The 27,926-nt window shown below is 39.1% G+C and overlaps 1 protein-coding gene across 9 annotated transcripts in view; it reads left to right on the top strand.

Annotated features, from left to right (window-relative positions):
* Positions 1-2,869: 2,869 nt before the first annotated feature.
* RPRD2 (regulation of nuclear pre-mRNA domain containing 2) overlaps positions 2,870-27,926 on the top strand; it is a 95,889-nt gene continuing 70,832 nt past the window's right edge. For 2 of the 9 annotated variants that reach the window (XM_055584413.1, XM_055584415.1), the window contains exon 1: positions 2,872-4,636. In XM_055584413.1, coding sequence (XP_055440388.1) covers positions 4,432-4,636 — 205 coding nt within the window. In that variant the 5' untranslated portion in view covers positions 2,872-4,431. Of the gene's footprint in view, positions 4,637-27,926 lie in introns of all 9 variants that reach the window. The other 7 variants (XM_055584416.1, XM_055584414.1, XM_055584412.1 and 4 more) reach the window with 7 other exon arrangements.

The following is a 27,926-nucleotide window of genomic DNA, read 5'->3' as shown; positions in this document are numbered from 1 at the left end:
AAGAAAGGAATTGTCTATGGACTTAACATTTTATCTATCCTCTCCCACTTACTCAAGGAAATCAATTCAGCAATTGTCCCATCTCTATCGTGTATCAGCCGTAGCATCTGAAAATAGGTACATTATTTCCATCTTAGAAAAAAAGAAATGACCTGTGAGCCCACATTTCCCTTCAGCTTCAGCTCCATTACTCTGCTCCCACTTTATTTCTTGAAAGAGTTGTCTATATATGATAATGCCACTTCTCCCATTCTTTCCAGAGCCCTCTCCAGTCAGTTCCTGGAAACAGCCTTTGTCAAGCCCACCAATTACTAGTGTGTTTCCCAGATTCAATGATTATCTCAGTTCTCATGCGACCTATGTAGCAACATCTGACACAATTACTCCCTCCTTAACAGATTTTCATGACATGGCTTTCAGAATACTACTTTCTGGGTTCTCCTTCACTGGTCATTGCTTTTCTATCTCCTTTGAAACTTGCTTCTGATTGCCCAGTCCTTGGACTTTTATTAATACCTATGCTCACTCACTTTCTGGGCGGCCTCATCCATGTCACAGCTTTAAGATCATCTCTGTACTGGCAATTCTTAAATTGATGTTTCCTACCAAGACTTCTTTTATGAACTTGAGGGAATGAAAGTTTTAGATATTGCAGTGCTTTGTGACTTTCCAAAGCTGAACTCTACCCAACAAAATCTTACCCTTTATTTAATTTCTCTCATTTTCTTGGCTATGACATAAGAAACAATGACATTGAGTTCATGGAAGATACAAAAAATGTATGCAAAATCAGTGCTACAAAACTATGAGGAACAGATGGCTGTGATTGGACAACTTCATCTCTCTCAAATGACCTATTTTGAAGTCAGTGGCCTACTGACTGTGAAGTAGCGGGCTTCCTAAGAAATAGTGAAGGAAATGCCTACACACAATTACTGCTGTCAGGAATGTTATGTTTGATTCTCTGTGCTTCTGTGTATGATTTGGACTCTGAGAAGCAAATAAAAATTGTTTATATTGTATTATTCAATTCTACAAAAATTATTTAACTCATCACTATGTCAATTCTGAGAAGAAAAAATGTCAATATTTGAATCTCTAGCAGCTAGCAATTTTCTCATGTCAAATCAAAGTTCACTAAAATTTTTTAAGAAATTAATTTTTCAATTATTTTACTGGAAAATAAGTTTTGAATGATTTTTTAAAAACTGATTAGATTGCTATTATGTATTTATATATATTGGTAATTTACATATGTAGTGTAATGAATTACAACTTATAGAAATAATGTTTACTCAGTAAATAGTTATAAAATCATTATATATTACTAGGATTAAATTTTTTTTAATTTAAAAAATTAATTTTTTTTGGCTGCTCTGGGTCTTTGTTGCTGTGCTCAGGCTTTCTCTAGTTGTGTGTGTCTGTGGGGCTACTTTCTAGTTGTGGTCCAAGGGCTTCTCATTGTAGTGGCTGCTCTTGTTGCAGAGCACTGGCTGTAGAGCTCCAGCTTAGTAGTGGTACACGGGTTTTGTTGCCCCTTGGCATGTGGAATTCTCCCTGATTAGGGATTGAACCCATGTCACTGCATTGGCAGACAGGTTATTAACCACTGGACCACCAGAGAAGTCCAAAAAATTTTAATTTTTAACTTAAAGATTTTAGTCATCCTTAATTCTGCATTGAATACAAAGTTCATTCTTATTCTTGTATAAAGAACAGATACATAGTACATAAACAGATATACAGTATATCTGTGGCATTAACATTTCATGGGGGATAGGGGGAATAGGAACAAATATCTAAGCAGAATCTTTAGGGTCAACAGTTATGGAAAAAAAGCTGAGAAACACCATTTTAGTTGCTCAGGTCTAAAACCTTGGTGCCATATTTGCCTCTTTTTTTTTTTTTTCATATTCCCCTTAAATTCATGAGCAATCCTCTGGACTCTACCTTCAAACTATATCTAGGATCTGACACCACTTCGCTGTCTCTCTTTTTTTATTGCCACCCTAGTAGAAGCCACCATCATTTCCTTGTCTGGATTACTACAATAGTCTCCTTAACTGGTTACTCTGAAGTCTATTTTCAATATAGCAACCAATGTAATCTTTTAAAAATAATGCTATGTAACTTTCTTGTTTAAAGCTGCTCTGCTTAAAAGTGTTTCAAATCCCAAAGTTAAAAGCCAAAGTTCTTAGAGTGGACTTTCAGGCAGGCCACATGAATTATCTGTCTTCACCTCTCAGATCTCATGTTTTACTATTTGTCCCCTCTTCTTTAGTCAAACTGGCCTCCTTGTTCTTCCTCTAATATTTCAAGACATCTTCCTCTAATATTTCAAGACATTTGCGTTTTAGGTCTTTTGCACTAGCTGTTCCTTGTGCCAGCATGCTTTTTTCTCTTCCTCCCACATATTTGCTTGGTTACCTTGTGCTCAACAGTCAGATCCAATTATCACTTCCTTCCAAAAGCCGTCCTTGATCACCAAACCACCATTCCACACACACACACACACACACACACACACACACACACACACTACCCTCTCTCTCTCTCTCTCTCACACACACACACACACACACACAGTACCCTCTCTCTTACCCTGCGTGGATAGAACTTATTGGTGGTGGTTTAGTCGCTAAATCATGTCCGACTCTTGCGACCCCATGGACTGTAGTCCACCAGGATCTTCTGTCCATGGGATTCTCCAGTCAAGAATAGTGGAGTGCGTTGCCATTTCCTTCTCCATGGGTCTTCCTGACCCGGGAATCGACCCAGGAATCGAACCCCGGTCTCCTGCATTGCAGAACTTATTATTCCTTGATATTTTTATGGTCTCCTGCCAATAAACCCCAGAAGAAAGGGATTTTTGTCTGTTTTGCCGTGTTACCGCCCCACGTCTAGAACTGTACTTGACACAAGACACTCAACAACTTTTTGTTGGATTAACATATATGAAATGTGAGCTTGACAAAACAGGTAAATGTGAGTCTACTGTGGAGACGTGGGAGAATTAAAATACAGTAATTGAATGTGCTTAGTGGAACACAGAAGCCTCCAAATCCATCCAGAAGTTTTACATAGGCAGATGCTATGGCCTGGTTAATTTAGGCTGTGCTAATCAATATAATAGATTTCTAAGGGTTTTGTAAACTATAATGTATTATGCAATTGCGAGACTGTATGATAATTGGCGAAGGTGAATCACATCTTGCCTTTTATTGTTTCCTTGTCTCGAAAATTCTACAGGGAAAATTTTCGTTTCACGTCATTTACTTCCTCTTCCTATAATCCAAAAAGTCAAGGGGCTGTGAATGGTATCGTCCAAGGGGAGTGTAAAAAATTGTTTGGTCTGGGAGTCTGCGTAGTGAATGGCTTGCCGGAGCTGGCGCATGCGCACCTTCGGAGGCACCGCAAGATGGCTGCCATCTACTTTGTCGCGCGTCAGCGTCCCGAGGAGTTAGCAGCGGCGCCGGTAGCGGCAGCTGCAAGTGCCAGAAAATAAGTGGCCGCTGAACGGTGGGAGTTTCTCGGTCTTGTGATGTGAGCTGGACAGCTCCAAGAGAGACACCTCGCTAGGAAGCAAAACGCGGGGTTGGAGCGGTGAAGCCCCTCCCCCCAACCTCTCTTTAGTCCGACCAACTCCCTCGCCTTTCCCTCCCCGTTTTTCCTCCCAACCCGCTACACGCTGGCCCGTCGCGCAGGCGCACAAATCATCGAAGCGCCTCCTTAGCCCTTGGGGCTCGTGGGCTTCTGCGCGCGCTTCTTCGTCTTCTCCCTTGATTGGCCAGATTGCCCCGCCATGACGCCTCCCTCTGCTTTCTAGGTTGAGAAGGAAGCAGGGGGGCGGGTCCAAGCAGCGCGTGCGCGATACTGTTGCTGTCCCTTTGCTGCTATTGCGTTGCAAAAAAATTCCTGACTAGGTAGCCTTGGGCTTTTCTGTGCTAGAGGACCTAAAGGAGAGAGAAAGATTTCTGCAACTGAAGGGGCAGTCGGGTAGTATTTACTTTAAGATATTAACGCCCACTCTTAGAGGAGTGTTGGGGAAGGGCCTTAAGCGTTGAGAGCCGAAGAGTATAAAACCATTTAATTTCCGGGCCAGACGTTTAGAAAGGCTTTGCAGGAGCTGTTCTCTGCGTAATTCTTCGTGATTGCTGACTGGTTTAAACACAATCCCTTGAACAATTCTGATAAACCTTCGAAACCCGCAGCCCCTCCTTGCAGCGTGTAGGAGCCGCCAGCGTGCCCAGCACCTGGTCCTCCCGTCCTCCCTCCAGAAGAGCCTAGCGCGTGCACCATCCCCACCCCCTGGCCTCCCTCCCCACCTGCGGCTCTTACGCACTCGCAGTGATTGTTTTGCCCGCTCCCGCCGCCGTCGCCGTCGCCGCCGCGGCCGCCAGAGGAGCAGCAGCGCTTGTGCAAACCGGGAAGATGGCGGCCGGCGGCGGCGGAGGCGGCAGTAAGGCCTCCTCCTCGTCGGCCTCTTCAGCAGGGGCTCTGGAGTCCTCGTTGGATCGAAAATTCCAGTCGGTAACTAACACCATGGAATCTATTCAAGGCTTGTCGTCTTGGTGTATAGAGAACAAGAAACACCACACTACTATCGTCTACCATTGGATGAAGTGGCTACGGAGATGTGAGTGTTGGGGGTGGCCAGGGAAGGGAAGACTGGGGAATGGAAGGAAATACTGCTCGAAACGTTTAGGGTTTCCCTGTGGAGCCGCTGCATTCGGTTGGGGTTGTTCAAATTAGAGCTTCAACCCAAGTGTTGCCAAACCCAGACTTATTTCTCGCCAGGATTGTCTGAACTGTAGGAGGTTCATCATTTCTTGGATTTTATAGCCACTGACTTGGTGTGACCTTGGGCCGTTGGGCCCAATTCTGTAGAGATTTATATGTTATTTCAGAGCCTTGTGAGGTGATGTTGTATTTATTGAACGTTCTCAGAAATTGTCGCGTCCGTTTATTTCTAATAGGCCTTGATGTGTTAATGATTTCTCGTACTGCTATGGTTTAAGCAGTAGTAAATGCACCTACTTCGCGGGAATGTGTTGGACAATTCTATTTTCCACTGACCTAAAACTTGTGATGTGTAGTAAGAAGAACCTTACCTAGATGAAGAGGTAACGTGACCGCCACATAGAGCTCAGGCGACCGACCACCTGAGAGGTTTTCCTCGACCTGTGTTCGCTGCAGTAAAATACAGGCTTCTTAACACTGACCAGAAACAACCGTAGTCCGTATTGCCACTAATACCTTAAAATGGAAAACATATCCGTCTACTTTTCAGTCAGTTCAGATACGTTTTTAAAGAATAGGAATTGGTTTCTTAGGTAACCAAAACAAGGAATCAGAAGTGTGCTTTTTGAATATATACTACTCCCCCTCTCACCCCGAGTTAATTGCTTTTTTGCCTACTTCGCTGAATTTATTTCACTTTGCTGCTTTACTGCGGAAAAGAAGTCTATTAAATTGTCAGGAAGCATGGATTGTTTGCAGATTTCAAATCTTAAGGACGAAGGAAGTGTGGAGAAGTCATTGTTGCTTCCTACACAGAAGAGATGGTTGACCCTAAATCTCTGTATCTGAATTTTATGTTTGTTGTTGCTTCTTGTCTATGGCTGTCACCAGTGAAACCCATCATTCAGTTATTATTATTATTCCACTTTTGCTACTCACTCTGTAGTGTTTTGATCTGTGTTTATTTTTTTAGGGAACCGATGGATAAAACTTGCAAAATCATAGACCCCAAAACTTCAAACTATTTGTGTATCGTTATTGTTGGGAGAGACGTTTTGCGAGATTACCTGTATTTACCAATAGCAGATCAAAGTTACCTTCTTTCCAAGAGGTAAAATTAGAAAATACAATATCAAGTACGGTACTCCTCACTATCAAAGACTCACATGATAAGTATCTACTATGTGCCCAGGCCATTTGTCATTTACAGTATGTCTAGTATCTCATTCTACCTTAAACTAACCCTAAGTAGATTTTTTAATCATTGATTTACCCATGGGGAAACTAAGGCTCAGAAATATTAAGGAAGCTACTAAGCTTATGGGGGAGTTGGGATTTGACTCCACCATATCAGATGACAGTGGTCACATTTAATTTTGTAGAATAATGTTTTCATGCTTTTTCTTTAATGTGTTTGGTCTACCAGTGGTAGCAAGCAGTGCTCAAGCTTGAGGACATATTGTTCTTAAACATATTTTTCTTCCTGTTTTAAAACGTTTTCCTACCTTTGGGCTCTGGTGCTTTAACTGTATGGGTAAGTTGGTCTCTCTCCCTGCCTGTGGAATCGCATATGACAATTACAGTATACTTTTTCTAGTCAGCGATGATGAGCTACACTGGAGCCAGGATTTTTCTGCCTCTACTTTTTACATTGTGCCTGAGCTTATTTCCCTTGCTGGTATTTTAAGAGTGAAAAAGAATGGTTGCTCTAGGAAGACAATACTTCATTTGAAGTGCATTATATGCAGTTTGTGCCGCTAAATGCTTTTGGCTTTCTATAAACCTGATTTTTTTTCCCCTGGTGAAATGGGCTTAACTTTCTAAAATGGTTAAGGGTAATTTGTAGTTGTTTTGTGTTTACATTAGTGAATGTCATCTGTCTTATTGTAAATAAAACCTTTTGAGAGAAATATTCGGGAGAGTAGTGTTAGAATTATTTTGGCGTTTGGCTTCTAAATCAGCTTTAGGCAAATTTGTGCAATAGATAGATGTCTTTGGCATTCACAGCCTTTCTGTCCATTTTCCTGATGCCACTTTTGCTTCTCTTTCTTTTGGTATCTGTTCTTTAGTAATTTATATTTAGACTTCAGCGTGAATTTACGTAACTCTATAACTCTTCCTGAGATATTTTCATTTTATCTTTTATTTCGTAATGTATATTAAGAGACTTCAGTTCACTTTAAAGGAAATAATTTTGGGAGTTCTTGGTGGCCTCGTGGTTGGGATTCTGGGCTTACTCTGCCATGACCCAGGTTCAGTCCTCAATTGGGGAACTGAGATCCTGAAAGCCACGCGGTATGGCAAAAAAATAAATAAATAGAAATAAAGAAAATAATTTATTAGAGAAGGCAAGTAGTCTTCCTGAAGACACACTCCATGGTGGGTTTTACCAATTTTATTAAGGCTTGTTTTAATTTGTTTGACCCTTCCACTGCTATCATTTTCCAAAAGTGATCTTTCTGTAGCATGAACCCATGTCATTTCTGTGCTTTAAAACCCTCCAGTGACATTCCATTGCAACAGGCTTAAGAGTTAAACTTCTTTTACTACAGGTAAAAAGGTCTACACATTCTTACACTATCAGCCCTGCCTACTACTTGTCAGGCTTCTTCCATTGCTGTCTTCTCATCATTTTAGATCCAAGCTCAGATACTACTTCCTCAGAAAGGTCTTCTCTAATGATCTTATTTTAAGTGGTTTCAGTTGAATTCTGTCGTATCACTTTATTTTTCATTTTATGAAATTACATTATTTATTTATTGGGTATCTGCTATGTTATTTCACCAGGGCTATGTCTTCTTTGCTGCTGTATCCCAAGCAACTAGAACAGTGTTTGGCACACAATAAGTAATCAGTAGATATTTGCCAATATAATTTTGTGAAATAGTTAATCAAGAACTTGAATGGTTTTAATTTCTGTTTATCAGACGGCCACATTTATAATTTAGTAAAAGAAATAATAGATATGGTTGTTTACAGTTTCAAAATGTGGCTCTTGCCATAGGCTTGATGTGCAATATGACTATTGTCATTTCTGTATTTCATTCATCCCTCCCATTTTTTTTTTCCATCCCTCCCATTTTTAATTGTAAATGGAAATCAAGATGGAAAAGTAGAAAAATACAGACTCTAGACATAAGTTCACATCGTAATGCCATCAGTTAATAACCTGGGTGATTCTATGCATAGTGCTTAAGTTGTGAGCCCCAATTTCTGATTTGTGAGTAGAGAGAATTATCTCTCATAGGCTTGTTGTCTAGATTTAAAAAGATAATGCATGTATTTTGGTATAGGTCCTAGCATATAGAAATATGTTCAGATTATTTATGATAATGATAGCAATGATGTAGTTAATCTTAAGGTCCTGACTATTTGAACTAATAACTGTTTTGGGAATGGTGCGGAAAACTATATACCTAGTCAGGGGCAGATGATTTGAGCCAGCCTTTCTGTAGTGAATTAGCAAGTTCTCTGAAGAAGTAGTAGGAAAAAATAAAATATGTTGTGTTCATGATATCTCCACGATGTTTTGCTTCCAACCATTGAATGAGTTGGTCTATTTTAGAAGGTGTATGAGAATTTAAGTGAGTTTTTGAAGAAAAGTGAGATATAGGAAAGTAGAATCATTTGTAGAACAGAAAAATCAGTTAAGATTTCCTTTTAGCTGTTTCTGATACGAACTTTAAATATGAACAAAATTAGAAAAGTAATGACATCTCCCCCCCACTGATCACCCCACTTCAGTAGTTATCCTTTTAAGGGCCGATCTTTTTTCTCCTATCCCCTTTACTTCCTTCCCCTCCCATTTGAAACAAATCTCTACAATCCGGTATTTTGTCCACAAGAGAAATTGTCATATAAACATGGACTGGGAAAAACTTTTTTCTTCATGCAGGATTAATTTGTTGCAGAGAATTTGCAAAGTCCCATTACTACTTTTGGTGTATGGCAATGGTTTCTCAAATCTTTGGGTGAACCATGAAGATGGCAGTTTTCTAGCTCACTTTTATCAAGTGCTTATTATGTGCCAGGTACTGTTCCAAGCATTTTACGTACATTAATTCATTCGGTTGTCACAATTCTTTGAAGTACGTATTATGATTATTCCCATTTTACAGACGGGAAAACAGAGGCCCTGAGAGGTTGAGTAGCTTGCCCAAGGTTAGAGAGCTAATAAGTGATGGATCCAGGATTCAAGCCAGGCATTCTTGATTTACAGCATACACTCACACTCAGAGCCACTGTACTAGTCTTTCTTACATTTTCTGCAATGCAAAAAACCTTTGATAACCTGCCTATTTATTCATTGTTAGGCCAGATTAACTAAAATGTCTAGATTTTGAAGCTTTGCAGGGTTTGTTTGTTTTTACTTTTGCTTTCTGTGGGAAAACTGATTATCTTGTATAGATTTGAAGTTCTGATAGTCATTTATAATTTTTAAAAAAGGGGGAAACAAAGCTGAACATGTTAGGTATTAAAGTTGTCTACTTGATAGAAATCTCTAAATGTTAGGTGGTTTTAGATTAAATAATAGAAGTTTTTGGTAAGTTTAGGGTACCACACTGGTAGTTCCACTGGTCAGTGGAGAGTGAAGTCTGTAGTCTTTTACTTGCTGTTCCATAAATCTGAGGATCTGGAACTATTTTCTGTGGCTCTGTATCTGAAATGTAGCTGTTCCTTTAACTGTTTACTTTCTTTGTAATTCATTCTTTGTAACAGGTATGTGGGTCAGGCATATACAGTATAACAATACTGCCTTAGGCATATGATTTTTTAATCATGTATCACATGTGTACAAATGTAAGTGGACTTGGTACAGATTTAAAGTTTCAAGATGAATTTTGCTTATAAATCCCTACATTCAGTGCTTTTAACAATGCCTTATTGGATACCTGCTGTGCCAGGCGCTGGGGATATATCAGGTGAATAAAATGGAGGAAAATGTTTACCCTCTTGGAGCTTATACTCTCGTAAGGAGAGACAAGCAGCAGACAAACAATGTTAAGTACATTGGAAGGTAAAAAATACTAGGAGTGCTGTAGAGAAATATAAAGCAGGGAAAGGGAATACAGAGTGTTCAGTTTAGTCACTCAGTTGTGTCCGATTCTTTGCAACCTTATGGACTGAAGAGTCTTCTCCAACACCACAGTTCAAAAGCATCAATTCTTCTGTGCACAGCTTTCTTTGTAGTCCAACTCTTATATCCATACATGACTACTGGAAAAAATATAGCTTTGACTAGATGGACCTTGATGGGCGACTTCACTTTCACTTTTCACTTTCATGCATTGGAGAAGGAAATGGCAACCCACTCCAGTGTTCTTACCTGGAGAATCCCAGGGATGGGGCATCCTGGTGGGCTGCTGTCTATGGGGTCGCACAGAGTCAGACACGACTGAAGTAACTCAGCAGCAGCAGATGGACCTTTGTTGGCAAAGTAATGTCTCTGCTTTTTAATATGCTGTCTAGATTGATCATAGTTTTTCTTCCAAGACGCAAGCGTCTTTTAATTTCATGGCTGCAGTCAACATCTGCAGTGATTTTGGAGCACCCACCCCCCCAAAAAAAAGGTCTGTCACTGTTTCCGTTGTTTCCCCATCTATTTGCCATGAAGTGGTGGGACTGGATGCCATAGTCTCAGTTTTCTGAATGTTGAATTTTAAGCCAGCTTTGTCACTGTCCTCTTTCACTTTCATCAAGAGGCTCTTTAGTTCTTCTTCGCTTTCTGCCATAAGGGTGATGTCATCTGCATATCTGAGGTTATTGATATTTCTCCTGACAATCTTGATTCCAGCTTGTGCTTCATTCAGTCCAGTATTCTGCATAATGTACTCTACATATAAGTTAAATAATCAGGGTGACAGTATGCAGCCTTGATGTACTCCTTTCTTGATTTGGAACCAGTCTGTTGTTCCATGTCCAGTTCTAACTGTTGCTTCTTGACCTGTATGCAGATTTCTCAGAAGGCAGGTAAGGTGGTCTGGTATTCCAATCTCTTTCAGAATTTTCCACAGTTTGTTGTGATCCACACAGTCAAAGGCTTTGGCATAGTCAGTAAAGCAGAAGTAAGTGGTTTTCTGGAACTCTCTTGCTTTTTTGATGATCCAACGGATGTTGGCAATTTGATCTCTGGTTCCTCTGCCTTTTCTAAATCCAGCTTGAGCATTTGTAAGTTCACGACTCACATACTGTTGAAGCCTGGCTTGGAGAATTTTGAGCATTACTTTACTTGTGTGTGAGATGAGTGCAGTTGTGCGGTAGTTTGAACATTCTATAGGAATTTAAATTAGGTGTAAGGGAAGGCCTCACTGAGAATGTGACATTTGAGAAGGAAGATGAGGCACTATGAACAATATCGATACGAGTGTGAGGGGAGAACAAAAACACAAAAGTCTTGAGGTTAGTGTGTGCCTGGTGAGTTTAAGGAACAGCAGGAAAACTTTTGTGACTGGAAAGGAGTAGAGAAAGAGAGGATTAGCAGATGAACTCAGATTTTGGTGGGTAATATGGCAGGAGGGACAGATCACAATTTTATAGGCGTCTTTAGGCTTTTATTTTTAATGAGAGGGGGAACTTAGAGCCAAGGAGTGATGTCAACTGATTTCTGTTTTTAAAAGATCATTCTAATTGCTGCAGAAACAGAAATGCCAGTAGGTGGCTGTGGTAGTAGTCCTGGGATAAAATATTGGTGGGTTTTGGACCAGGTTGTGAAAGAAATAAAAAGTAGTTTAATTCTAGATTTGTTTTTGAGAATAGATCCAATCGAGGTTCTAAATGAATTAAATGTGTGGTAACAGGAGCCTGGTAGGCTGCAGTCCATGGGGTCACTAAGAGTCAGACACGACTGAGCGATTTCCCTTTCACTTTTCACTTTCATGCATTGGAGAAGGAAATGGCAACCCACTCCAGTGTTCTTGCCTGGAGAATCCCGGGGATGAAGGAGCCTGGTGGGCTGCCGTTTATGGGGTCCCACAGAGTCGGACACGACTGATGTGACTTTTATCCTCAGCAGCAACAGAGGATAATAATCAAGAATGAGTGTTGTTTTTTTCCTTGAGTGACTAGAAAGAGTTAACATTTATTGACAAACTTCACTCATTTAAAGTGTACGATTCATTCACTTATTTCAGTGTATTCACACAGTTGTGTGACAGTCACCACAGGGTGTCTGTTGAGTCTGTAAATTGTCTTTAGAGACAGCCTGGAAAAGATGTACTAGAAGTTAAGTGTAGATAGAGAAGTCACTGTATTAAGTTAGGGTGGTAAGTATAGATAGAGAAGAAGTCCAGAGAAAGGGCTCTAGGGCATTCCAGTGTTTTAGATATCTTTCTACTTAGTTGGTGTTCTGTGTTAATGGCTTTGGTTCTTTTTGAAGTTCAGGGTAAACTAACTTTCAGCTCCCCAAAGAAGTGATAAATCTATTTTGATCTCTTTCATGTTTCTACTCTTGGCTTGGGTTTAACGGCACTTGTGGATCAGTTAGGCGTTAGGTCTTTTGTAATTCCCAATTGTAAAGTTATTGCATAATCAGTCTTCTCCCTGCCCTTTGGATACCTTGGTCACCTTTTCTTCCTTCTCCTGCCCTCCTTTCATAGAGATGTAGATCATTTCCATGTTTTCAGACAGTGTTTCAAAACATGAACTACCTTAGTTATACACCTGATTATTATAATGGTGTGTACTAAATGAGCCTTTTTGTGTGTATTGAGAGACTTTACAAGTAGTTTTTGCAGTCTTCATTTACCTGCTTTGTCTCTCAAATGCTGAAGGGTAGTATTATATACATGACCCTAGGTAGATGTAAAACAGTATGTAAAACATAATTTTGTTATGCATCCTGTAGTAAGCTAAAATGTTAAATTATGTAGCAAATAAACATTTCCATAACTCAGAGTGTGAAACACTATTGAAATACTTCAAATGATTTTTTGGTGTGGAAATACCTTGAAATTCCATTGGAAATTTTCATTTCCGGTGGAAAATTACTAACATTTCCTTAAACAGGCCACCCCCCGAATTACAGTTTTGTTGGTAGAGAACGGGTTGACTGTATGTATGTGTGTAATGTTGTAGAGAGTGAAGACTTAGTGATTTTATTTTAGTGATTTGGCTTCCTGGCTTTCATAAACTAATAAATAATAGTTGCATCCAAACTTCTTTTTCTCCTAAGCTTTTGTCATGCAGTTACCATCTTTCCTCTCTTTTCCGCCCCACTTTCCCCATGTTTAGTGTTTTCTAGCAGTACTTTAAGAAATCCTTAGGGTATATTTTGAGTTCGTTGGTTTAAATTTTCAGCTATCTGAGAACTGAGAATACATAAGAGTTGTAGGGTTTTTTGTTTGTTTAACATGAGGTTTTTTTTAATGTGTAGAAGGATTTCAAGAGACTCTAGTAAAAAAAAAATTACCCCAAAACTTAACACTGTTGCACAAACCACCTTGACTAAGCTTCTCCTCTGTTTGTCAAGGAAACAGAAAGGAGTTTGTACTTCCTAGTGCTTTTGATTCCCCTGCACCCACAGATTTTAATTATAGAACAGTGGAGAAAGGCACATCTTGTGGAGAAAGTAGTAGAACCCAGTTACTGTTTGGAAAAAGGCAACAGTTCCATTTGTGCTTTAGAACATTAAAGTATCTTTCAGACTAAGATAAAGATAGTTTTAAAAAAATACCTCTTTGTTTTTCTTGTTCTATAAAAACACTGGATTAGAGGCTGTTTGTTGAAAGAAAATGTTTAGAATGCTGGTTTTACATTTTGGTTGCAGCCTTTATCTTTCCCTCATCTCTCTTCCTTCACTCACTAGTGCTTAGTTTCACTGACTTTCACTCTATTGTTCTTTGGTACTCACTGAGGGGCAGAGGGAGAGAGAGAGAGAGAGAGCAGATTGAGTATTTCTGTTAGTGAAAATTTCACTGTTAGAAGGGAAAATTTTTTTTAATGTTAGGTTTTATAACTTCATTTTTAATTTAAAAAAAAGACCCAAATGGGTCCTGTTCTGTTTTTGTGTTCCCTTTATCATCGTGATAGTTTTAAAGTGGCAGGATCATTATTTTAGAATTATGATCTCTGTCCAAGAAGCAGTCAGTATTACTTGAGTTATTAAAACCTCTTTTATTGTGTGTATTCCTATATCGAAGGATACAGAATTCAAAAAGTGAATTTAGAAATACTATATGTTTACTCTATATAAAACTTTATTAGGTTGCAGAAAGAGATGGAATTACAAGGAACTTAATGTTTTGTAACTAAGATAAGAATTGAACAAAAATAGCTGGTTCTGGGAAGTATGGTAATATGAGTTTGTATATGCTGTTCAGTTTAGAAGAGGTATCATATTTTGGTTGGAGTGAAGGTATCATTCACTGAGCACCCTTTCTGGATGTCATATGTATATATGTTACCTGTAATCCTAACATCAGCTCTGTGAGATAGGAGTTATCCCCACTTAAAATTTTTGTAAAATGAGGCTTAGAGATGTCAGTTGATTATTTTGAGGCAATTGTCAGAACATTTTTCTAGCATAGGAAAGGGAAGCTGCTTGTTTTCAGGGTGGCTAAGCATAAGCTAGTTTGTTTTCTGAAGGCAGAAGGTAACAGCAAGTGGGAGAAAGAAAAGATGTACAGTGGATTCAAAGCCTGAGTTACTTACAAGTACTTTGTTATTATTTAACAGTGTTCTTGATTAAATTTCTAATCATTAGTACAGTTACCTTCACAAACATTGTCACTCATAGATTTAGTAATAAATAGCCAACATTAACTGAGTTCTTAGCATGTGATCTCATAACAATTCATGAAGTAAGTATTATGTAATTTATTGCTTAGTAAGTCTACTAGTGATATATATGTAAAATTAGCTATGCTGGTGAGGGGCAAAATAATAAAATATTATAGATGATATAATTGAAGCACTTGAAGACTCAGTGAGGTAAAATGAACTGTTTAAGGTTCACAGCTAGTGAACAGTATAGCCAGAATTCAGATCTAAATAGTTTTGACTCCAGAGCCTACACTCTACCTTTGTGTTAGACTGCTTCCCACTTCTTTCAAAGTTTACTGGTATTTTGTAGTATTGTATAGTGTAGTATATAGAATATAAGACAGTAGCCCTTGTGCCTGTCTTTTTCCCAGCTTTTTGATATATTATTGACATATAACATTGGATAAGTTGTGATTTGATATGTGTATGTATATTGCAAAATGATTACCACAGTTAGGTTGTTGGACACCTTCATCACCTCACATCATTACCCTCCTTTTTTTAGGAGAACATTTAGGATGTTGTCTCTTAGCAACTTGTGAGTATATAAGGCCACATTGTTAACTGCAGTCACCCCGCTTTACAATAGATGCCAGAACTTAAATAATTGTAAGTTTGTACCTTTTAGCCATCATCTACCCATTGCCCTACTCTCTGGCTCCTGGCAACCACCATTCTATTCTCTGTTTCTGTGATTTCTGTGCCTGTTGATTTTTTTTTTTGCAGGCATAAAATTTATTATTACAGACATAGCGTAACAAGAAGTGGGAGAGCACATAGAGAAATGGTCTGCTAAGATAGAAGCAAGGCAGAGAAAGGGCATGGGCGTCACCCCCAGGGAGGAGGACCTGTGCCTGTCTACTGTGATGATTTTGCTAAACTGCAGAGGTGAAAAAAATCCATTAACTTGTATACAGGAATAAATTGAATATAGAAGCAGATGTGAGAGCCTACCTGCCTTCTATTAAGCCAAACATTAGATTTTCAAGAATATAAAACAGTGCTGTGGTCCTCACTAAACTTTTTGTCTTGGAAATATAGTTGCTTTTAATAAAGTATATATAATTTATTAACTGAATGGTTTATTATTGTTTTTAATGAGTTGATATTTTAAATTTCTTAGTTTTAATTTATTATACAGTAAATAGATACATCTAACCCACATAAGCTTCCCAGGTGGTGCTAGGGGTCAAGAATCCACTTGCCAATGCAGGAGACACAAGAGACGTGGGTTTGATCTCTGGTCTGGGAAGATCCCCTGGAGTAGGAAATGGCAGCCCATTCCAGGATTCTTGCCTGGAAAATTCCACGGGCAGAGAAGCCTACCAATTACAATCCATGGGGCTGCAAAGACTCTTAACACGACTGAGCACACACAACCCACAGAAACAAAAGATGATCAGTAGTTTTTAGGGATATAAAGGGATCCTGAAACCATAAGGTTTGAGAGTTCACTGATTTATATTGTAAAATTACCTTTATCAGTTTCTACAAGGTCAGCATCCATTGTCTCTCATCTTAATGCCTTGTGTTGCCCAGAGGTTTCCAGATGTTATTTTATAAGCATTATTATTTTTTAATTTGTGAGATCTTAAGTTTGCTGACTTTTATCTTGCCAAATAAAGTTGTAAAATACACTACCATTTATATTATCGCTCCCATTTTATAAGTTACAACTTTATATGAAAAATTTGCCTTGAAGTCCGTGTCTTTCAAGTCTTAACTCAAATGTCATCTCCTTCGAGGTTGTTCCCTATCGTCCTAGCCAAAGAGCTAGTGCCTACTATCCCTTTTGCGCCTGCCTGTCATTCTCTTTAATGCATCACTGTGTTTTTTTTTCTTTGTATACCTTTTCTAATTGTAAGATTCTGCCTTATTTGTTTATTTCCTGAGATGTCTTCTCTTGGAAGCCCCACGTGGCTCAGTGGTAAAGAATCTGCCTGCCACTGCAGGAGACAAAAGAGACTGGTTCAGTTTCTAGGTTGGGAGGATCCCCTGGAGGAGGGCTTGGCAACCCACTCAAGTATTCTTGCAGGATCTTAGTTCTCTGACCAGGGATTGAATTCATGCTCCCTTTTTTGAGAGGGCAGAGTCTTAATCACTAGACCCCCAGGGAAGTGCCCACTATTGTTTTAAATGCAATTATGTTATGTATTTTTTTTTTAAACCTTTATTTTATATTGGAGTATAGCTGATTAACAGTTTTGTGATAGTTTCAGGTGGACAGCAAAGGGACTTAGTTGTACATATACATGTACCCATTCTCCCCCAAATTCCCCTCTCATCCAGGCTGCCACATAACATTGAGCAAAGTTCCGTGTGCTATGTAGTAGCTTTGTTGGTTATCCATTTTTTCCCACTTTTTAAATTTTTGGTTTTATATATATTTTCTTTATTTTTAATTGAAGGATAATTGCTTTACTGTGTTCTGTTGGCTTGTGCCATACAACAATGTGAGTCAGCTATAAGTATACATATATTCCCCCTCTTGAGTCTCCTTCCTCCACCCCTCTAGGTCATCACAGCACTAGGCTGAGGTCCTGGTGGTATACAGCAACTTCCCACTAGCTGTCTGTTTTACATATGGTAATATATATATTTCAGTGCCACTCTATTCTAGATTTCATATCTATGTGTTAATATACGATATTTGTTTTTCTCTTTCTGACTTACTTCACTGTATAATAGGCTCTAGGTTCATCTGGGTTGTTCATTTTAAATATAGCAGTGTGTACATGTTGATCCCAAATTCCCCATCCGTTTCCCCCATTCTTCCCTCCTAGCAACCATAAGTTCATTCTCTGAGACTGAGTCTGTTTATGGTATTTATTTTTATTACACCATATTTCATGCAGGCCTGTCTGCTTAAGCTGTAAATTCTTCCAGTTAATCCTGCATACCCTATGTGAAATTTTAAGGTTAGTAGTCCAAAGAAATGAACATGGAATTTTTGGTCCTTCTTTTGTTAATATTAGAGAATACCTGGAAAATGCACTAATTTGGAAACTGTTTACCTATTTTGAGTATTTGAAGTGCCTATTCATATAACAACGTCTTGCAATTCTAGAAGTTCATAGAATTTAAGAATCATTCATATGTTTTTATAGCTATTGTGCTAATATGAAAATGCACCTCTAGAGGGAATTTCATAGAGACAGCAGTATCTTTAGTGTTGCTGGATTTTTTAAAATGACCTGTTAAAAACAAAGGGTTTCTAAACATTGAAATTGGAATAATAAAGACCAAATGTTAATCATTTTCATGTGCATTTTTAAATTAAAGATTTTGTAAAAGAAAATTTCATTTTTTGGAATGTCAGTGTCACTTTGTTTTTAAAGTCTTTAAAAACTTGATAATAAAAAAGTGAAGAGCTTTTGAAATCTGCTTTCAGAGCATCCTTACACATATATACTATGTTTAGTGTAAACTAGAATGAGAATTCATTTCTATCCTCTTACTTATCCTCAGATTGCCATGTACAATTGTATAAGATTGCTATGTACGTATGTGTAAACTGAGAAGTGTGGATAAGATACCGAGAAAATAAAATGTAGCAATGAACATCAAATACTGTATGAATTTGACTTTGTGCAGCAGCATTTCCCCAGAAAATGGTGATGTTTAGAGTGTCACTGTCAAAGCTTCAGTTCAGTTCAGTCGCTCAGTCGTGTCCGACTGTTTGCAACCCCATGAATCGCAGCACGCCAGGCCTCCCTGTCCATCACCAACTCCTAGAGTTCACCCAGACTCACGTCCATCGAGTCAGTGATGCCATCCAGCCATCTCATCCTCTGTCGTCCCCTTCTCCTCCTGCCCAGAGTCAGAGTCTTTTCCCTCCCAGCATCAGAGTCTTTTCCAATGAGTCAACTCTTCGCATGAGGTGGCCAAAGTACTGGAGTTTCAGCTTTAGCATCATTCCTTCCAAAGAAATCTCAGGGCTGATCTCCTTCAGAATGGACTGGTTGGATCTCCTTGCAGTCCAAGGGACTCTCAAGAGTCTTCTCCAACACCACAGTTCAAAAGCATCAATTCTTCGGCGCTCAGCCTTCTTCACAGTCCAACTCTCACATCCATACGTGACCACAGGAAAAACCATAGCCTTGACTAGACAAACCTTTGTTGGCAAAGTAATGTCTCTGCTTTTGAATATGCTATCTAGGTTGGTCGTAACTTTCCTTCCAAGGAGTAAGTGTCTTTTAATTTCATGGCTGCAGTCACCATCTGCGGTGATTTTGGAGCCCAGAAAAATAAAGTCTGACACTGTTTCCCCATCTATTTCCCATGAAATGATGGGACCGGATGCCATGATCTTCGTTTTCTGAATGTTGAGCTTTAAGCCAGCTTTTTCACTCTCCACTTTCACTTTCATCAAGAGGCTTTTGAGTTCCTCTTCACTTTCTGCCATAAGGGTGGTGTCATCTGCATATCTGAGGTTATTGATACTTCTCCCGGCAGTCTTGATTCCAGCTTGTGCTTCTTCCAGTCCAGCATTTCTCATGATGTACTCTGCATATAAGTTAAATAAGCAGGGTGACAGTATACAGCCTTAACGTACTCCTTTTCCTATTTGGAACCAGTCTGTTGTTCTATGTCCAGTTCTAACTGTTGTTTCCTGACCTGCATACAAATTTCTCAAGAGGCAGATCAGGCGGTCTGGTATTCCCATCTCTTGAAGAATTTTCCACAGTTTATTGTGATCCACACAGTCAAAGGTTTTGGCATAGTCAATAAAGCAGAAATAGATGTTTTTCTGGAACTCTCTTGCTTTTTCCATGATCCAGCGGATGTTGGCAATTTGATCTCTGGTTCCTCTGCCTTTTCTAAAACCAGCTTGAACATCAGCAAGTTCACGGTTCACGTATTGCTGAAGCCTGGCTTGGAGAATTTTGAGCATTACTTTACTAGCATGTGAGATGAGTGCAACTGTGCGGTAGTTTGAGCATTCTTTGGCATTGCCTTTCTTTGGGATTGGAATGAAAACTGACCTTTTCCAGTCCTGTGGCCACTGCTGAGTTTTCCAAATTTGCTGGCATATTGAGTGCAGCATTTTCACAGCATCATCTTTCAGGATTTGGAATAGCTCAACTGGAATTCCATCACCTCCACTAGCTTTGTTTGTAGTGATGCTTTCTAAGGCCCACTTGACTTCACATTCCAGGATGTCTGGCTCTAGGTGAGTGATCGCACCATTGTGATTATCTTGGTCGTGAAGATCTTTTTTGTACAGTTCTTCTGTGTATTCTTGCCACTTCTTCTTAATATCTTCTGCTTCTGTTGGGTCCATACCATTTCTGTCCTTTATCGAGCCCATCTTTGCATGAAATGTTCCCTTGGTATCTCTAATTTTCTTGAAGAGATCCCTAGTCTTTCCCGTTCTGTTGTTTTCCTCTATTTCTTTGCATTGATCGCTGAAGAAGGCTTTCTTATCTCTTCTTGCTATTCTTTGGAACTCTGCATTCAGATGCTTATATCTTGCCTTTTCTCCTTTGCTTTTCGCTTCTCTTCTTTTCACAGCTATTTGTAAGGCCTCTGCAGACAGCCATTTTGCTTTTTTGCATTTATTTTCCATGGGGATGGTCTTGATCCCTGTCTCCTGTACAATGTCACGAACCTCATTCCATAGTTCATCAGGCACTCTATCTATCAGATCTAGGCCCTTAAATCTATTTATCACTTCCACTGTATAATCATAAGGGATTTGATTTAGGTCATACCTCAATGATCTGGTGGTTTTCTCTACTTTCTTCAATTTCAGTCTGAATTTGGCAATAAGGAGTTCATGATCTGAGCCACAGTCAGCTCCTGGTCTTGTTTTTGCTGACTGTATAGAACTTCTCCATTTTGGGCTGCAAAGAATATAATCAATCTGATTTCGGTGTTGACCATCTGGTGATGTCCATGTATAGAGTCTTCTCTTGTGTTGTTGGAAGAGGGTGTTTGTTATGACCAGTGCATTTTCTTGGCAAAACTCTATTAGTCTTTGCCCTGTCAAAGCTTGGGTACTATGAAATTAAAGATAAACCTGTTTCATGCTGCTGGACTTGAATAAAATGCTTCATAAGTTCCCAGGAGAGGCGGGGGATAGGCTGTTCAGTATTTTCTAAACTTACTTGACCATGGCATTCCTTTCTTTTCTTGCCATCTCATGTGATTAGTGTTCCATGGAACACACTTTGGGAAGCTTTGTTATGAAAGTTTTTCTAGGAAACCCCCAGTTAAAGAGTAGAGAGAAATTTATATTTGTGTGTGGTAAGAAAGACTTCATGAAGGAAATACTTGTACAAAAATAATGAAGCAGGTGAGAGAAGACATTCCAAATACAAACAAAAGTATACGAGAATCAGAAGCAGGGAGTGAACAACCAGAGGTACACATAGACAAGTGAGGGTGGGAAAAACAAAGAGAAGCAACAAAAGCCGTGATTCTTAAGACGTTGTGGGGGGAGGAGGGGGAACGTATGTTGAAAACAAAGTAACTGTGTCAAGGCACAGAAGCTGCATTAGATAGTGATTGTAATACTGGGCAAATTATTTTTTTGTAATACTGGTATTATTAATAGTATATTTTTAGGATTTATTCAGAACTTTTAAAATTTAAAAATTGAAGTCAATGAGCTCAGATTTTTAATGTATTTTGTATTTTAAAAATTATATTTTAAAACCCATTGTAATATAAATCATCGGCTGGTCCTGGACTTTGCTGCTTTCTTTGACTTTGATCTTTTTGTCTGAGGCACTCTTGTAATTGCTATGTGGTAATGTAGCTGATGGGATTGAACTTTAGTATGTTCTTGCCATATTTAACTCCCCTGACCAGTGCTTTCGGAACCACCTGTCTGTGTTCAGTAATATAAAATTGCCGAAGTTTTGACTTTTTCTTGGCCAACTTGGAAAACATTTCCTAAATGGAGTTTAAATCCTTTCTTTTCCCTAGGAGAGATTCTTCATTATGGAAGGTTCTTTCCCTCAGGTTCAGACTCACCCTATAAGTGGCCCATGACATGGGTAGAGGTGGGTGAGTCTGGGGAGTTTCCTGAGCTATGTGGTAATTAGGGTAAGGAGTTTGGGTGAAAGGGAAAGAATGGGAATAGGTGACTAGGTAGGAAAGAGAGAAAGACAACCAAGAGTGATGAATGAACTGCTTTCGTATTATGCCCCCAAAAATATGTATTTTGGTTTTTAAAATAGCAATACCTGAAGCTTATATTACAGTTTCTAAAAATGAATAGCCCCATGTTTGGGGGAAATGTCAGAAGCCACTAGAATAATCAAATTACAAAGATCTGAAAGAATATAGTGGTAGCGCCGATCAGAATGACTGCTCTCAAAAAGTCTACAGATAATAAATGCTGGAGAGGGTGTGGAGAAAAGGGAACCCTCTTACACTGTTGGTGGGAATGCAAACTAGTACAGCCACTATGAAGAACAGTGTGGAGAGTCCTTAAAAAACTGGAAATAGAAATGCCTTATGACCCAGGATTCCCACTGCTGGGCATACACACCGAGGAAACCAGAATTGAAAGAGACACGTGTACCCCAATGTTCATCGCAGCACTGTTTACAATAGCCAGGACATGGAAGCAACCTAGACGCCCATCGGCAGACAAATGGATAAGAAAGCTGTGGTACTTATACACAATGGAATATTACTCAGCTTTTAAAAAGAATGGGTTTGAATCAGTTCTAATGAGGTGGATGAAACTGGAGCTTATTATAAGTAAGTCAGAAAGAAAAACACCAATACAGTATACTAACGCATATATATGGAATTTAGAAAGATGGAAAGAACGACCCTATATGTGAGACAGCAAGAGAGACACAGATGTAAAGAACAGACTTCTGGACTCTGTGGGAGAAGACGAGGGTGGGATGATTTGAGAGGACAGCATTGAATCATGTATATTACCGTATGTGAAACAGATGACCAGTCCATGTTCGAAGCATGAAACGGCACTCAAAGCCGGTGCGCTGGGACAAGCCAGAGGGATGGGATGGGAGGGAGGTGGGAGTGGGGGTTCAGAATGAGGGACACATGTACACCCGTGGCTGATTCATCTCAGTGAATGGCAGAAACCATCACAATATTATAATTAGCCTCCAATTAAAATAATAAAAAAATAGAATATAGTGGTAGTGGAGAGGACAGATAAGATCTAAGAGGTATTTAGAAAGTAGAATTTGATGGAAGTTGCTGACCACTTGGATGTTGGGGATGAAGTTAGAAGAATGCTTAGAAAATGGATTCTGTGGATTCTGTCTTTGGTGACAGGAAATTTGGGGGGATAGGTGATGAAAATGGACTTGAACACAAGGATTTGGAGTGTTTGGAGGGCATCTGAGACAACTTGTTTAATAGATAATTAACCGTTTTCCTAGTGCTTATAATCCTAATATTGGCTAATATTTATTTTCAGTTATATACTTGATCCAGTTCTAGGAATTTCATGTATATTACATAAGTTTGACAAAAAATCTTTGAAAAGATAGATACTATTATTATCTCATTGCATAGATGAGAAGAGCAGTCTTGAGTCATGCAGTTGGAAATAGGGGCTGGCTTTTAAAACTAGTTCTGACTTAAGAAATATATTCATAACTACTCTGTTGTATTTATTGTATTTGAGAGGGAGCTTTGGAACAGAGATGTAGACTGGGAAATTGCAAGCTTATCTGTAGCAGTTAATGAATGAGCACTTAGGGGCACGATATCTTAAGTGAGAAGAGAATAGGGCCAATGAAAGAACGTTGGAAACACGAGTGTTTCAGAAGAAAAGATATCCTAGGTAGAGAAGAGGATCAGCAAAGTAATTTCTCAGAAATTAAGGGAAGAGAAAGTGTCCCAGTGGAGTTTCCCAGAACATGGTTCTGGGAAAGAGCAAGATTGTTCTGGGGAGAAGAGTGAACAGGACAATTTCAGTCTCAGATGATAAGACAGACTAGATATTTTGCAGGGAGACTGTATTTTTTGCACTAAAAACATAGCTAAATCCTGCAGAAATTGTAATATAATTTTAAAAAAATACTTTATTCTAGAATAGCTTTAGGTTTACAGGAAAATTGCAGAGTTAGAATAGAGGGTTCTGGTATACCCGACACCCAGTTTCCCATGTTGTTAACACTTACATTGGTATATGGTACATTTGTTACAACTAATGAACCAATTATTGATATGTAATTGCTGACTAGAGTCCATATTTTGTGGTTTCCTGAGTTTTTGCCTAATGTCTTTTTCTGTCCAGGATCCCATCCAAAATTTCATCTTATATTTAGTCATCATGTCACTTTAGGCTCCTTTGGACTTTTAACAGTTTTGAGGATTATTAATCAGGTATTTATAGAATGTCCCTTAGTATGGATTTGTCTTCTGGTCCAGTGGTTAGGAATCCACAATTCCACTGCAGGGGATTTGGGTTCCGTCCCTGATCAGGGAACTAAGATCCCACAAGACACTCAGCATGGCAAAAACAAGCAAATAAATATATGAATTTGTCTGATATATGTGTGTGTGTGTGTGTATATATATATATGGTTTTTTTTTTATGATTAGCTAGAGTTATAGGTTTTTGGAAAGAACACAGGAAAAGTGCCATTTGCGTCACATCACATCAGGAGCATCCTGTCAGCATGACTTACCACCAGTGGTGCTACCCTTGATCACCTGGCTGAGGCAGTATTAGTTAGGTTTCTTCACTATAAAATCAGTCTCTGCGCCGCCCCCCTCCCCCCCAATCAAACAATACTCTTTGGAAGGAAGTCACTGTGCACAGTACACACTTAAGGAGTGCAGAGTTCATGTCTCATCTCTTTGAAGGGGCAGTATCTTTGCAAATTATTTGGAATTCTTTATGGAAGGTTATAAGCATAATTTCTAATATATTACTGAGTATGCTAAAAAAGTAAGGCACTCTCTAAGGGCCTATTTTCACAAAAGGGAAGAGGCAGATGAAGCAGGATCAATGAGCTGTGGACAAACAAAAAAGGCAAGGCTGCTCTCTCTCTAAAGGCAAATGGCCACACTAGCAGTAATGGGAAACTAAACCTTTGGCCCACAGCAAAGTGCAATAACCCTTGGAGAAAGATGTGAAACTGGACCAAGGTCAGCTCGACCCGCTTTCTGCCAGAGCAATTGTAAAGACTTTGAGAGGAAGCTTTTTTCTGGTTAGGCTCTTTGAATTCCCACAAATAAAATTCAGCAAAGAATTACTAAATGCACGGATAAGTCACTTTGAGTGAGATTTAATAGGACTAAGCCCCTAAAAAGTTAAACTATTGGAATGATATAAAATAGTCATATATAAAATGTTTAATAAAAGATGGAGTTGCAAATGTAGCAAGAAATGAAAGACCCTCAAATATGATTATGTAGATATATAGAAGAACCAAAGTGAAATGTTAGAGATGAAAAACATAACTGTTGAAATTAAAATTTCGGTGGATTAATGAACTGAGGGATAGACCTAAATTACTTATCCAAAATGTAGTGCAAGAGACAAATTGATTGGAATGATACAATAATGAATCTAACATGTGTGATTGAAGTCTCAGGAGAGAACTGAGAGCAAGCCATAAAGGAATAATGGCTGAGAAATTTTAAGAATTAATGAAAAACATGAATGTACAGAAAGTAGAATGTATATGAAGAATATTAAATAAAAAGAAATTTATACCTACACACTCTGTAGTTAAACTGAAGAATACATTCAAAGATAAAGAGAAAACCCTTAAAAAGAGCCACAGAGAACAGACAGGTAGCTTTTAAAGGAAGGACAATCAGCCTGGTAGCCACAATGGAAGGCTGAAGACATTGAGATCAAGTATTCAAAGTGCAGAGAAAAAACAGCTTTCAATCTATAATTGAACACCTAGCAAAGTAATTTCTTAAGAACAAGGGTAAAATGAACTCATCTCCAAAAAGATGGAGGCTGGAAACCAACAGATCTTTGCTTTATGACCTTCTAATGGTCTTCCCTGGTGTCTCAGACAGTAGAGAATCTGCCTGCAACACAAGAGACCCTGGTTTGATCCCTAGCTTGGAAAGATCCCCTGGAGAAGGGAATGGGGGCCCACTCCAGTATTCTTGCTTGGAGAACTCCATGGACAAAGGAGTCTGGTGGACTAGAGTCCATGGGGTTGCAGAGAGTCAGACACAACTAAGTACTAACACGGCTATACCACTGCCAGTGGTTGTGTACTGAAGGACGAAGGAAGATAACCCCAGGAGGAGGGACTGAGAGAGAAAGTGAGTGTTGAGCAGATAGATTGGTGAGCATGAGAGTACATCTAAACATTATCTGTATAAAATAATGTTTAATTTGCGAAGCTTAAAAAAAGTCAACTAACACTAGACAACATATTGTGGATCAAGAAGAAGTTGATTTGAAATGAAAGTTTTCTAAAATCCTTGTATTTTTTCAGGACACGAGATGTTTAAATATTGTTTAACTTGAGACCTTGTTTATACACACACACATATATATATCCCCCAAGAGTAGATGCTAAATGACTGGAATAGAATATGTGATTTCCAGCCCTAGAAGGGGAGGAGATGGAATTTAAATAAACTCCCCAGAGGCATGAATAGAGAAACATGACATAAAGGAAAAGCAGGGTAGATAAAAAGTCCAAATATATCACTCACAGTTAAATGTAAATATAATAATTCTGTCAGTTAAACAAGAGATGATCAGTTTGGATTTTTTTTTTTAGTAGTCTATCTATACAGACACATTTCTTTTTCTTAGGGATGGTCTTGATCCCTGTCTCCTGTACAATGTCACGAACCTCTGTCCATTGTTCATCAGGCACTCTGTCTATCAGATCTAGTCCCTTAAATCTATTTATTTCTCACTTCCACTGTATAGTCATAAGGGATTTGATTTAGGTCATACCTGAATGGTCTAGTGATTTCCTCCACTTTCTTCAGTTTCAGTCTGAATTTGGCAATAAGGAGTTCACAATCTGAGCCACAGTCAGCTCCTGGTCTTGTTTTTGCTGACTGCATAGAGCTTCTCTATCTTTGGCTGCAAAGAATATAATCAATCTGATTGCGGTGTTGACCTTCTGGTAATGTCCATGTATAGAGTCTTCTCTTGTGTTGTTGGAAGAGGGTGTTTGCTATGACCAGTGCATTCTCTTGGCAGAACTGTATTAGCCTCTGCCCTGCTTCATTCCATATTCCAAGGCCAAATTTGGCTGTTGCTCCAGGTGTTTCTTAACTTCCTACTTTTGCATTCCAGTCCCCTATAATGAAAAGGGCATCTCTTTTGGGTGTTAATTCTAGAAGGTCTTGTAGGTCTTCATAGAACTGTTCAATTTCAGCTTCTTCAGCGTTACTGGTCGGGGCATAGACTTGGATAACTGTGATATTGAATGGTTTGCCTTGGAAACGAACAGAGATCATTCTGTCGTTTTTGAGATTGCATCCAAGTACTGCATTTCGGACTCTTTTGTTGACCGTGATGGCTACTCCATTTCTTCTAAGGGATTCCTGCCCGCAGTAGTAGATATAATGGTCATCTGAGTTAAATTCACCCATTCCAGTCCATTTCAGTTCGCTGATTCCTAGAATGTCGATGTTCACTCGTGTCATCTCCTGTTTGACCACTTCCAATTTGCCTTGAATCGTGGACCTGACATTCCAGGTTCCTGTGCAATATTGCTCTTTACAGCATCGGACCTTGCTTTTATCACCAGTCCCATCCACAACTGGGTATTGTTTTTGCTTTGGCTCCATCCCTTCATTCTTTCTGGAGTTATTTCTCCACTGATCTCCAGTAGCCTTTTGGGCACCTACTGACCTGGAGAGTTCCTCTTTCAGTATCGTATCATTTTGCCTTTTCATACTGTTCACGGGGTTCTCAAGGCAAGAATACTGAAGTGGTTTGCCATTCCCTTCTCCAGTGGACCACATTCTGTCAGACCTCTCCACCATGACCCACCCGTCTTGGGTGGCTCCACAGGGCATGGCTTAGTTTCATTGAGTTAGACAAGCTGTGGTCGTGTGATGAGATTGGCCTGTGGTCTGTGATTGTGGTTTTGGTCTGTCTGCCCTCTGATGCCCTCTCTCAGTGCCTACTGTCTTACTTGGGTTTTCTCTTACCTGGGACGTGGGGTAGCTCCTCTCGGCTGCCGCCCCCGCCTCCCAAAAAAAAGAAATGCAAAAAAGCAAAATGGCTGTCTGCAGAGGCCTTACAAATATCTGTGAAAAGAAGAGAAGTGAAAAGCAAAGGAGAAAAGTAAAGATATACCCATTTGAATGCAGACTTCCAAAGAATAGCAAGGAGAGATAATAAAGCCTTCCTCAGCGATCAGTGCAAAGAACTAAAGGAAAACATTAAAATCGGAAAGACTAAAGATCTCTTCAAGAAAATTAGAGATACCAAGGGAACATTTAATGCAAAGATGGACTCAGTAAAGAACAGAAATGGT

The sequence above is a fragment of the Bubalus kerabau genome, chromosome 6 (assembly GCF_029407905.1).
Source record: "Bubalus kerabau isolate K-KA32 ecotype Philippines breed swamp buffalo chromosome 6, PCC_UOA_SB_1v2, whole genome shotgun sequence".
Classification (NCBI taxonomy): domain Eukaryota; kingdom Metazoa; phylum Chordata; class Mammalia; order Artiodactyla; family Bovidae; genus Bubalus; species Bubalus kerabau.
Note: the sequence above shows the minus strand (reverse complement) of the source record. Positions and strands in the feature narration are given on the sequence as shown.